General features: G+C 45.0%; 1 protein-coding gene across 3 annotated transcripts in view; it reads left to right on the top strand.

Moving 5' to 3' along the window:
* Window positions 1-13,248, top strand: part of Enosf1 (enolase superfamily member 1) — a 34,444-nt gene that overhangs the window by 19,188 nt on the left and 2,008 nt on the right. For 2 of the 3 annotated variants that reach the window (XM_076836970.2, XM_076836968.2), the window contains 7 exons: window positions 664-698; window positions 3,135-3,222; window positions 4,876-5,010; window positions 8,969-9,010; window positions 9,778-9,907; window positions 10,199-10,298; window positions 12,884-12,965. In XM_076836970.2, coding sequence (XP_076693085.1) covers window positions 664-698; window positions 3,135-3,222; window positions 4,876-5,010; window positions 8,969-9,010; window positions 9,778-9,907; window positions 10,199-10,298; window positions 12,884-12,965 — 612 coding nt within the window. The remainder of the gene's footprint in view (window positions 1-663; window positions 699-3,134; window positions 3,223-4,875; window positions 5,011-8,968; window positions 9,011-9,777; window positions 9,908-10,198; window positions 10,299-12,883; window positions 12,966-13,248) is intronic. The other variant, XM_076836969.2, reaches the window with a different exon arrangement.

The raw sequence follows: 13,248 nt of genomic DNA, 5'->3' as shown, positions 1-13,248 counted from the left end.
CTCCACTGCTGAGCTATAACCCAGCCCCTACTCTTTCTTATTACATTGTACTCACCTAGAGTCAAGAGAGAGAGAAAGAGAAAGAGACAGAGCCTGGCTTTTGTTTGTTGCTCTTTTTATCCATTGGTTCGATGGCTGTCACAGAAAATCCTGGGTAAAAAGGGTCATTCATACTATATTCCCCTCCCAGGATTGCTGTGACAGTTTGAGAAATAGTTCGCGTAGAGACAAGGATCACTACCACTAGAAAGAATGATGCTCTGTTGGCCAAACTGCATCTCCTTTTAATTTTAACAATACATAATTGTTTTTCTGATTTATGCTATAACTGTTATGTTTATGAAACTCAGATCAGAAATGACTGAGGTGCCTAATGTCAGGCCAGGGGAGCTCAGTACCTTATTCCATCCCAACTAACTTTCTGCCACTGGTCCTGGTTCTTTTTTTTTTTTTTTTTTTTTAATATTTATTTGTTTAGTTGTAGTTGGACACAACACCTTTATTTCACTTGTTTATTTTTGTATGTGGTGCTGGGGATCGAACCCAGGGTCTCGCCCCTGTGAGGCGAGCGCTCTACCGCTGAGCCACAACCCCAGTCCAGGTCCTGGTTCTTCATGGCATTTCCAGGAGCCAGTACCAACAGGTACTCCTCTTTCCCCATAGCTCTGTGCAGCAGCGCTGAAGGACGGCTGGACCAGGTAAGTTATTTGTGTGGTAGTGGACTTGACCTTCTCAGCAGCAGGAAGAGACTCATTGGAGAAGAGCCAGGGACTAAACAGCACCAACAAGGCCAAAAGCAATATGGCACATAGGCACACCAAAGCTCCAATGTAGACCAGGCTCATTCTCCAAAGATAAGATAAGTCCCAGTTAGAATGTTAGAACATCACATGAATAAAATAGAACTTGGAGACTGTCCACTTCAAGCAGCTATTCAGAATAGAAATCCATTCTATTAGATGAATCACAAGACTTGATTCAGCATTTCTGGACAGCCCCCAAGGCAGCCAGCTTAACTTTACAAAGCACTTTTCCATTGCTTGAGGCCATTAAGTGTTAGAAAGGTCTTGAATATTGGCAGCCTTTCACTTCCAACTAACTTTCTGCCACTGGTCCTGGTTCTTCATGGAGTTTCCAGGAGCCAGGCTTCTCCTCTTCTACTGAGTGACAACCCTCCCTTCCCCAGACTGCCTCCTGATCAGATGGAACACCTGCACTTCTCCCTCCTTCACATATGACTATGGACCCCTGAGACTCCTACGATCTTCCTCTGAATGAATCGTGGTTGTCAATAACCCCAAACCCTTACATAGAGTAGGAAGCAGAGACTGTCTTCCCTCTTGATCCAGCCACTATAAGCCCATGAGTGTAGATCAAGGTGGCACCTTTTACTGGCTTGTGATTGATCTGGCTACCAACTCTGCAGATTCTCAAAGTGTGGTTCATGGAGCATCAGCACCTGGGAGCTTGTCAGAAATGCAGAGTCCCGGCCTCTCCCCAGTCCTGCTACATTGAAATCTGCATTATAACAAGATCCCTAAGTGATTGATGTGCACACTAATGTGGATTCTTTTTAACTCCTCAGCTAAAGATATAAAGGAGTCAGCATAAAGCAATAGAAAGAGACTTTGGCATATGATAGAACTGGAATCAAATCTTGCCTTTTCCCCTCATTCCCTACAAACCTGTGTGATTCTGAGCAAATTGCTTACTCTTCCTCCACTGCATTTTCTCTCTGTATAAAATGGAAATAATATTGATGGTTCTCCTCAAAGTTGCCATATGTGACAAGGACCAGCATAAGGTAGATTCAGAGCAGGTGCTCAGTGCAGACTTCCTGCCCTCCTCCAGACTCAGGAGTCTAGAGCAGTGAATCTGGTGAGTTGGCCAGGCTCCAGGAAAATTTCATGGGCCTCCCAACACAAGAAGCCTGACATGTAGAGGCTGTGGCCAGCCGCCCTCTCTCAAGCACCACAGATCATGTAGTCAAGCTCCAGTGTGTGTAGAAATGTCTTCAGAGGGTACAGTATTGCGCTCAGGAAGAAAAGGGCAATACGTGCCTGGGTATGTGTGAGCTGGGGATTTTTGTAGGCACTTAGGGAAGCAGAGGAAGGAGCTTGGGCAGTCCAGGCTCGGTCTGGAGCAACATCCAGCAGCCATTGCTGGCCCTAAGTGCAGCCTTGACGCCAGGATTGCACAGGAAGCAGAGGCTGATAAGCGAGAGCGCTTGCCAGTGGCCTGGCAATGTGTCCCCTCCTCCACATGACAGTGCCCACATTCCGGTCAGTGACACTCTCCTGACAGCAAAGTCACAGGGAACAAATGTAGAGGCTTTTATTTCAAGAGCATAATTGAACATCAAGACAGATGAGGGAGCTTCCTGCAAATGTCAGATGTGGTGTGAAGGAGATCTCTGCAGGGAGCCTGAGGCCACACTCTGCTGCTCCTCAGTGCTGTGGCCTAGTCCTTTTCCCTCTCTGGGGCTTAGGCCCCTATGGGCTCATTTAAGATAAGGCCCATATGGGAAGGGCTAAGCAAATATAGGTGCTTTATAAATCAGACTCTTGATTTGTGATTTCTCAGGGTGGCTGTCTTAGCAAACTGCATCAGCCCCACTGTCCTCTTCAATTCCAACTGTGACATTTTGTAGTTCTAGGGGAAGGGTTGAGAGTGGAAGTGAGGCTGGGTAGGTCAGGAGGTGTGGTGTTGGATCAACAAGGTAGCGGGGAGGAGGGAGGTAGTAGTGGTGGTAAAGTTAGGGAGTGGAATGAGAGAGTGGGGCTGGGGCTGGGCCTTTAGCACATACACATACCCAGTTTTGTTCCTTTTTGCTCTTAATTTCTTTTCATGACACAGTAAAAACTCAGTGAATTATATTAGAGATTTAACTTCTCTCTCCAGTTCCTTAACTGCAGGTAACTGAAAATCATTGCCCTGATCCTGGGTACTGAGAGATGCAGTTTGCAGGTTTATTTTCAAGCCGCTTGTCTAAAGATTGACTGGAACATACCAAGAGGTTACTGGAAAATGTGGTCTGTGGATTATTGACATAGAGAGTCACTTCTGTAGAAAATCCAGGAGCTTTTGCCAAGTCAGAAGACAGATCCAAACTACCCAACCAAATGTATTTATAGGTTTAAAGTAAAGGTTGGGGCTGATCTCCAGGATGACATGCGTCGATGCCGCCTCATCAGAGACATGATTGGACCAGAGAAGACTTTGGTAAATATTCTCTTACACCACTAAGGAGTGGCCACCTTGCCACTTTGTTCAGGGCCAAAACTCATTTCAAGCAAGAACTCGTTTCAAGCAAGAATTAAAAACAGTGGGAATTTTAAAACTTACTGTCAGAGGAATTATGATTCTGTGGCCTTGTAGTAGGTGAACTCTTTAAAAAATGGGGGCTGATACTTTTTAGTTTTTGAATTCTGCAGAACAAGCTAAATAATACCAGGGTGATAGATTGGTCATCTTGCTAATATGAATAAACTCAAGCAAATGGGTCTCCCATTGGCGCCCTGATGTGTCAGTCATTAATTCCCTACCTAGCTCATCAGCTAGGCAGCTTTCAGGGAACTAATGTGAAGAAGAATTGAAACTCTGGCAGAAATAAATGTGAGGATTGGTCATTCCTGACTGCATATTGTTATGAAACAGTTATTATGTGTAAAACATTGTCATGAAAGGAGGTCACCATTGAATCTCTTTTTAAAATATTTTTTTTTAGTTATACATGGACACAGTATCTTTATTTTGTTTATTTACTTTATATGGTGCTGAGGATTGAACCCCGTGCCTCACACATGGGAGGCAAGCCCTCTTCCGCTGAGCCACTCCCCAGCCACCTCGAATCTTTTTTTTATAAAGTTAAAAGGCTTGTTTCATACATTAAAATTGAAGTTTGGATTCCTTGAAGTGGCAGCAGAATCAGAAGTCCCATTATTTATACATGAGTTAATTTAGCTGCTTTTGTTTCATGAGGTCATCCTCATCCAAATAATTCATGATGAAAATTGATCCTGAGTGTACTGTCTTCTCTTCTGCTTCTCACCGTCTTGTGAGGGAGCTCACACACTTAGCACGTTCTATAGATCGATTTCCTTTTCTGTCTTCTCCAAGCATGGGAAGGCTGGTGGTAGTCGGGGTGAAAGGGTCTTGCTCAAGTGCTGCACACCCAGCCCCTGGCTTCCAGGCAGGGTGGCAGCACACACTACAGAGATCCAGGGCTGGGCAAGTGAGGCCTCGACCTGAATTCACCCTTCACTTACCTTACTGTTCTTGAGTAAGTTACTTCTCTGCATTTCAGTTTTCTGTTTATAATAGGTTAATATGAACTGCCTTGTAGGGTTTTTATAAGGATTAAATGAAACAAAATCCATGAAGTGCCCAGGGAAGCAGGTATTTCATTAAGTAGTTATTTATTAATGTGCCAGACACATGGTAGGTAGTAGTCAATAAATAACTCTTGAGCAAACTCAACATTGACTGTGCATATGATTCAGAATGATAAAATGGTTCCAACAATCTAACCAACACTGCAAAACACACCTATTTGTGGGGGTGTGGGGGCATCTCAATGTAAACTGGGCCTGAGCTTCAGGGTCTAGCAAGTACTTCTTGAGACCCAGCCCATGGGCACTTTCAGACATTCCAGAGTCTTCATGAACAATTTGCATCTCCTCAAAAAAGACAGTATCTAGAGCCAGAGTTCTAATTTCAGTGGCTACTCTTTGGTTCTTTTTGTTTGGGCTGCATGTGCTTGTCCTCAAAAAAGGAAATGTCAGGTGAATCTTCCTCAGCAGTTGGTGGTACTGAGTGACAATGTCTCCTTGTTGGGAGTCACCCCTGCAGCAGAGTGAAGGCCCTTTCTTACAGATGATGGATGCCAACCAGCGCTGGGATGTGCCCGAGGCAGTGGAGTGGATGTCGAAGCTGGCTGAGTTCAAGCCATTGTGGATTGAAGAGCCAACGTCCCCTGATGACATCCTGGGGCACGCAGCCATTTCCAAGGTGGGTAAACTGATGCTTCTGCTGCATTGGCCATTTATTTTTTTGTTTAGTTTTCCAGAAGGGTCATGGAAGATGCCAAAATTTCTTTGAGTTTTCCCTTTTACATTTCCTCATGGAATATTTGAAATAATTGTAACATGTGACAAGTATGGGAGCTGCAGACTGTACTTCCATTTGTTTGAGAAAGAAAGTTGCTGAAAGTTGAAAAGCTACCAGCCATCTGAAGATTAATAGATATGGTTCTCATACTTTATAAATATAGAAATATGACTGATATTTAGATATAGATGGTCACTGATTTAAAATGGCTCAACATATGATTTCCCCACTTTATGATGGTGCAAAAGTGATAGGCATTTAGCAGAAACTAGACTTCAAGTTTTGAATTTGCATCCTTTCCCAGGCTAGCAATATGCAGTACAGTACTCTTGTGATGCTGAGCAGGACCAAGCAGAATCAAGTAGCAGCTCCTGCTCATCCACACGATCACTAGGGGAAATAACCAGTGCTCTGCAGTGTGCCGAGCTGCCAAGCTAGTATGTTCCATGGGTGATGTGTTTGATGAGTTTTCTACTTAGTATCCTCTCTACTTACAATGGGTTTATCATTATCCTTATTGTAAGTGAGGAGCATCCACACTCATTCACCCAGAATGAAACAAAAAGTGTAGACTTCTCTGGATGTCTCAGAAGGAAAGGTGTGTTTTGTTAATGTCAATGTCAAGCCTCCCTGAGAAGGTTTCCTGTGTTTTCCAAGAGCCCCTGAGAGAAATCCACTCTAATTGGGAGCCAGCCCCTCTCCCTTTCAGGTTCTGAAAGAACCTCATATATTAAAAGAAAAGAAAGAAACAACAACTCGTATGTCAGGATATCTGAGAAGTTTTGTCTGTTTTGGAGGGCTTGCTCAGATTTATAGCATTGACCTACAAAGCAAGAATGCCAGTTGGTTAATTCATAAAGAGAACTAGAACTTCTAGGTTTTTCATCCTCAAACCAGCACAAGCTCTGTCAGAAGCTGTATTAAGCCGGAGCTGCAGGATGAGTATGGAATACTGGCTAGGACTGTCTGTGGAATTTGAAGATGTGATGGCTTCAGACCACAATGGCCCAGCACGGCCATCGCCACGTTGATAATACTTGCTTCTGGCAGCAGAGACATTGAGTCCCAAGCCTTGTCTCTCCCTCTGGGAACATTTGCCTCTGACTTGTGTTTTCATCGGATAACCCTTTTCCCCTGCACCCTGTGCTATTGAGTTATAACATTCATTTGATTTCTAGCCAAGTCTTGCCCCCTTAGGAAACATTTTCTCCCTGAAGTGACTTTGCATAACTCTGCTCTCCCTTATTAGGATTTGATCATTAAAAGTTAACTCTGAGCCGGGTGCAGTGGCGCACACATGTAATCTCAGTGGTTCGGGAGGCTGAGGCAGGAGGATCACAGATTCAAAGCCAGCCTCAGCAAAAGCAAGGTCCTAAGCAACTTAGTGAGACCCTCTCTCTAAATAAAATACAAAAATAGGGCTGGGGATGTGGCTCAGTAATCGAGTGCCCCTGTGTTCAATCCCCAGTAACCTCTGCCCCCTGCAAAAAAGTTAACTGTGATGGAGTAGTCTTAGTTCCAGGTTCTGGGAGGAACACCTCAATGCATCCTACCTAAACTCACAGGTCTTACAAGGGTATGAAGTCAGAGGCTCAGAGACCTGTTCTTCCAGTTTTCTCACTAAATCTGCATATGATCTACTTTAGGTGGGACACTCATCAGAAACCTGTTTCAGGAATTCTCTCCTTTCCTTACTTATAGCCTCATGAAAGAGAAAAACCTGAGACATGAAAAAAAGTTGGATGGGATCCTGGGCCGAGTGCAGTAGAAAGAAGGGGGAGAAGGATGATGGGTGTGGTCTTATGTGACGGGACCTTGATGGGAGGAGAACAGAAGTGATAATGTAGGGAACACCATACTACAGGTGAGGGAATGAGAGCAGGAGTCATGGAGCAACTGAGGCCTCTTTATTTAAAGAAAACCCGAACCTTCCAAGGAATAGTTCTGAAATGGGCAGCTCTGGATGAGAGGTCATGGGACAACAAGACTTTTCACCTGAGTCCCACTTGCCTTTGCTTCTTAGAGTTCTTTAAGGGTTGCTGCACCCTAAAGTATGCTGTACTCCCCAGCACCCACCTGACCTCTGCCCACTTGGAGGGTCTCCTTAGAAGCTCTTCTGGAATTTGATCCTCCCAGGTTTTGCCTACACAGGTGTGGGGATGTCATTTCCTCAGTAGGCATCAGAGGAAGGGGGCAAATGAGCTAGCTACAAGGGAGGGGTGGGTGGTATGGAGATACCTAAGGGAATGCAGGGTGCATGCTGAGGGGGTGCTGGGAAGGCAGTAGCTGGGGCCAGACAATGGGGTCCATTGCTCAGAGAATGCAGCCAGAGGGAGCCACTGGAAGATCTCAGTGATGGCACGGTGATGGCTGGAGGAAAGGGCGAGTGGACTGGTATGGCAACAGGAGTGAATTGGGGGTGGGTTTGTGGAAGGCGAAGAATAGGCAGAAGGAAATAGGATGGGAACTGGGAGGCTCTTGCTTCATCTAGGGGAGATGAAGGGGAGGGCAGGTTGAAGAGAGCAGACTCAGGAATTAGTGACAAGGAAGTACAAAAACTTGATACATAGTCAGTGCCACACATAGACGGCCTTAGAGTGGTAGAATGAGTAACTCAAATGGTTTTCTCTCCTTACCTTTCCTTTTCTCCCTCTCTTCTAAGATAAAAGAACCAAGCAATCTTAAATTAGAAACTTCAGGAAGCATAAAATATTGTGTGAAAAGGCGCTTGAGAATCCATCTGTTGAAACTGAGACCTGCTGCAATTAGGAAGCCAAGGCTTCAGGTGACTTGTGCATAACTTGGCCAAGTTTACATATCCTGCTTAAGGCAGGACAAGTGCTAGAGTAAGGGACACCTGCCTTCTAAAATAAGGGCTATTTCTTCTGAGAAGTTGGCTTAATCTAGTGATTCACACATAAAGTAAAGTTGGGTGAGATCTCAGGCCAAATGCAGTAGAAAGAGCCTCCTCTGGCTCTGCAATTGGCCTAAAGTTCAAACCAGCTGTATCCTTCTAGTTTTGTAATGGGGGCACAGTTCTTACATTGCACCTCTTTTTCTTCACATGTAAAATGGGGCTACTGATGGCTCCTCTTCTGCTGGGTTGTGACTAGGAGTGATTGACGTCAGTATTTTACATGGTGCCTGACAGGCAGTAAGAGCTCAGAAAGTGTGGGTTCTGGGTGTCAGTGATCAAGAGATGGAACCGGGCAGGAGCCAAAGATGTCTGAGGTGGGCAACTGTAGAATCATAGTTCAGTGGAGGCTGCAGAGGAGCAGCTTAGGGCCCGGGGGCTGGTGAGTGAGGTAGCTTTCCAGGGCCAAGCAAGAGGATAGAGTAGCAGCATCATGTCTTGGAAGATTCCAGCAACTCACCAGGTGAAGAGTTCACAGGTGAGCAATGGTCTCAGCCTTATCTGTGAAGTAGGATCTCAGTCATCCACATACCTGGAAGGGAGAGGATTTTGGAATTGACAGCAGCACATGAGGGTTCTAGAATAACCACTGAGAAAAAAGAAGAAAGGAAGAGGTAACCTGCAGGAAGCAGAGGTTGGACCCTGTGTGTCCATGAAGAGCCACTGCCAAGTGACCGGGTCTTCTCCCAGTTCCACACCACAGCACAGGCCTTGGAGCAGGAGGGCCAGGAAGGGAACCGATAGCAACTGGGAGCAGCGCTTGCCTTTGCTCTCTGGACATGCGTTGGTCCCTCCAGACACATTCCCCTGGATATCTTCCTGCCAGTCTTTAAACTTCCCATGGTCCAACCCCAAGGATGTCTCCTTCTTCAGCTATAAACATTTTAAACACAAGGAGTTGTTTCAAATCTTATGAAAATGACACAAGACTGGCTTCTCTTGTAGGCACTGGTTCCATTAGGAATAGGCGTCGCCACTGGAGAGCAGGTGAGTGACATGTCCTTGACCACGGACTGAGGACCCCATTGTACATTAGGCTCTCATACCTGTTGCATTGTGAGCTGGGAATTTTTGTTATCTTAGAAATCAGCAGTTCCTTAGAAATCAGCAGTCAGATGTAGTCAAAAGGTTGCAGCTTTTTCTATAATTCATTGGACTCAGGTCATTGATTTTTTTTCACATCAGAATTGACAAGGCAGCAATTTAAAGTTATAATCACAAGGGCATACAATGGCTTCAAGAAAGCCAGCTTCCAAATTGAAGAAACATGATGGTATTTGCTTTCTGTGCTTATAAACTAAGCTCAAGTGCCTGCCAACACCTGCTGCAGCCAGCCCACGAGCCAAGCAGTGTGAGGAACAGATTCTCAGTTTTCCCAGCAAAGGAGCAATACTGCTCTGCCATGGTTCCGTTTTGTCATTGTGCCACCTGCTCATCGCTATTACTGTACTTCATCCTGATGCTCCACTTCACTCCCACTTGCCAATTGACACAGCGGTTATTCCTTAATAAATGGCGGGCTGATGCGATCTGTACCTGACTCACACTGTCACATTCGCATATTTGTAGAGAAGTGAGCCCAAAGTCCCTGCCTGCACTGTCAGGACCGCCACATGCCAAGTGAGAATAATACAGTCCAGGCTTGCTGAAGACTTCTGATGAGTCACAGCTGGCATGGAATCACCACATTGCCAGGCTTAGGGATCCTGAGGGCTAAGACCGACTCTTTGTGTTATTTTTAATTCTATTTCCAGTGCCACAATAGAGTGATATTTAAGCAACTCCTACAAGCGAATGCCCTGCAGTTTCTCCAGATTGATAGCTGCAGACTGGGAAGTGTCAATGAAAACCTCTCAGTATTACTGATGGCCAAGAAGTTTGGAAGTAAGGGCCCTGCAGAGGCTGCAGGCCAGACCTGTTTCTCCTGCCATCAGACCCCATGGTTCCCTTGGGGGTCTTTGCAATTCACATAAGCCTGTAGTTTGCCTTGTTGGTTTCTTTCTAACTCTTCATTTAGCCCTAATCAAGGAATCTTTGATGATTTTCATCCTGGAATTTCATTCAGTATTAATGAATGGTTTAATCATCTTTGGGTATTAATAAAAACCACAGGGTTCTCTTTCATTCCTTCCTCTCTCTGTGCTACCTTTGGCATTAAATAGAAATTTCTTCTAGTTCCTGTTTGCCCCCATGCGGGTGGAGTTGGCCTCTGTGAACTGGTGCAGCACCTGATTATATTTGACTACATATCAGTCTCTGCAAGCCTTAAAAACAGGTCAGTACTGTGCCATTAACTCACTTTGCCCCTGAGTAGTGCCCCTTGGTTCAAGCCACATCTTCTATGATTCTGCTCTCAAGACCAGAAATACTCAGAACCTGGTGCAGTGTTACAAGGGCCTAATATGGCTTTAAGAAAGCCAGCTTCCACAGTGAACAAACATAGTAGCATTTACTTTTTGTGTTCATAAACTGAACACAAACTATAACACAAAGGCTTTTAGTCTTGCTTGACTTTCCACATGGGACAATAACAATGGAGACCCACCGGAGCAGAGTCATTGTTCCTTCTTGAAAGGTAAGCTCTTGGTAGCTGACTCACTTTGGTAAGTATGTTGGGGGTGGAGTTTGAATCCAGGCCTCCTCTCTCAAAACCAGCTCCTTTTTCTGAAGCCAGCTCTCAGCACATATGCACTGTCCACTTCCATCCAGTCTCCTCTTCTGACCCTGGAGTCCTGTACCACCTGGCTGCAGCTTTGTGTAGTTAGTTCATCTTCTCGGCATGCCCAGGGGAACTTTATCATCTTGCCATGCTGAGTATCAAACCCCAAGCTTTGCACATGCCAGACAAGTGGTCCACTGTAACCTCAGCCCCCAGGTGAAACTGGGATGGGATCCTTCCAGTCGCTGCATCCATAAAGCTTTGCTTACTGTGCTTTTTGGTTTCCTAGAGTTAAAGGTGTCTAAGAAAGCTCAATTAACATGATGCACAGAGAGGGCATGAAAACAGGCATTGGAAAGGTAAACACCAAAATGGAGCCAGCACAGTAGTGCACGCCTGTAATCCCAGCAGCTCAGGAGGCTGAGGCAGGAGGTTGAGAGTTTCAAAGCCACCCTCAGCAATGGTGAGGCACTAAGCAACTCAGTGAGACCCTGACTCATTTAAATAAAATACAAAATAGGACTGGGGATGTGGCTCAGTGGCACCCAATCCTCAGTAATCCTCCCAGCCAAATAAAGGGATCTATCTGGGCACATAGCAGGGGTCCTTTATAATTGTAATGGTTTCTTTCTTTAATATTTAGAGTGATTTCCAAAGGTTTTGTCACTTGTAGAGTTAGGCCGAATATCCAGGTGAAAATTGTTTTTTTCTTAAGAAAAAGGAACTAGGTAAAAAAAAAAAAATAGTTACTATTCATTAGCTTGTAAGTATGTTTCCATTGGCAGATATAACTGTGCTGTTTGTTTTAGTGGTCACATTTTGTTGACTGAGGGAGCACAAAATGCTGAGCAAAGAAAGTGGGAATTTATATACTTATATACTCATCCCCGCCCACCTGCCCAGAACCCTTCCCTAAACACTGGAGCATGTCCTCTATACTCCAACATGGCATCACACAGAGGGCCTGTCATATAGGAATGCTCCACACATCAACCTTTATCAAGAGAGTACCAAGCTTAAAAAGGGATACTAGATATCATTCTTACCTGAATTTTCAGTGGCTCAATGTGATTCAGGTAAGCCCTTGGTAGCTGACTTGGGACACCTCAGTTTCCCTCAGTGCATTTCCCAAAGTAATAAGTAATAAAGTAATGAGTACACAGGTACTTCCTATTAATATGCCTAAACAATTTTATACTAAACCCATCTGTTCATCTGGAAGATGGAGGCTAACACCAAGTCATCCCCACTCCAATGAATAGGCTGATTCTAGAATGCAGAAAAACCACCTTCCTAGGTTATGTTGCTTTTGCTGCTCTCATTTCAGTTCCTGCCCTTGGGAACAAGGGCGGTCCAGACCAACCTAGAGAAGTCCCACGGGTCTTGAGGGATAAGAATGAGTGCCACCAGTGCCTCAGTGCAGGAAGTTCCTGGTGCAATACTGGCAGTGCTGGAGGGAATGCCCCTGTACACCACCACACCGACAGTGCACGCCAACCCCACATGCTTTGTCCTTCTTTGCAGGGGAACAACTATTCCCTGCTTATCTTTCAAGGCCCAACTGTGCCGTCTCATGTGGCTGTCTTCCTCCACAACCTGTTCTTAACACATGACACAGCACAGTCAGTGGCTTAGTGCCTGTGTCCACCAAAACCACGAGACTCATTTGCTAATTTCTTTATGCAGTCCCAGCACCAGGCTGCGCACCGCCTGCCTGCCACAGCTATTAATGATCAGGAGACATAAGCAGCTTAGGTTACCTGTCCCCCTCCACCCCAAACATAAACACATCCCACCCTCCCACCACAAAACTAGAAAGTGGCTGACAGACTGACCCAGAACCTATACTCTTCTAAACTAGTCACATAGCTGGAAAGAGACTCACTTGGTGATTTAATCTATTCATCTAACTTTGGGATATAGGCACCCAGGTGATTCCAGATACTTCATGGAATCTAAACTGATGCTTTTAGGGCATCACAGAACTTTTAGTTATCAGGGACTTTGTGATTCACCTCAGCCCCTACATTGCTGTTTCACAGATAAAAAGCATCTGGGGCACAGAAGGGCTTTGCATAGAAGCCTTTGAAATCAGCTAAGCTGTGATGGAGTCCATTTCTTAAGGGCAGACCCCCCTCTGCCTTAAGAAAAGCATTATCTGACTTCGGGCATTATTGTCCCAATTTGATTCCCTTTTCTAGGATGTGTGAATATGTGGACCATCTGCATGAACATTTCAAGTATCCTGTGGTAATCAAGCAGGCTTCCTATATGCCTCCTAAGGTAAGCTGGGACTTGGGACACCTCAGATGCTGCTAGCCACTAATGTGCCCATGAACATAGGGCACAAAGCTCTAACTCCCTAGAGTTTATTTTCATATCTAGAAACAAATGGCTCTTTAAGAGGTCAGAATCAAATTCCTAAGACTGGAAGGTCAGCATGGAGGTTAAATAGCTTGACAAGGATTCTTTGAAAAAACAAAAATTGGTACCATCTACAAGTTAGTGACCTAAAAGTTTCTGACTATGACGGTATTACCTGGGCCATTTGTCCTGGTCAGGTTCA

The sequence above is a fragment of the Callospermophilus lateralis genome, chromosome 17 (assembly GCF_048772815.1).
Source record: "Callospermophilus lateralis isolate mCalLat2 chromosome 17, mCalLat2.hap1, whole genome shotgun sequence".
NCBI lineage: Eukaryota > Metazoa > Chordata > Mammalia > Rodentia > Sciuridae > Callospermophilus > Callospermophilus lateralis.
This window is presented reverse-complemented; position numbering and strand designations above follow the sequence as displayed.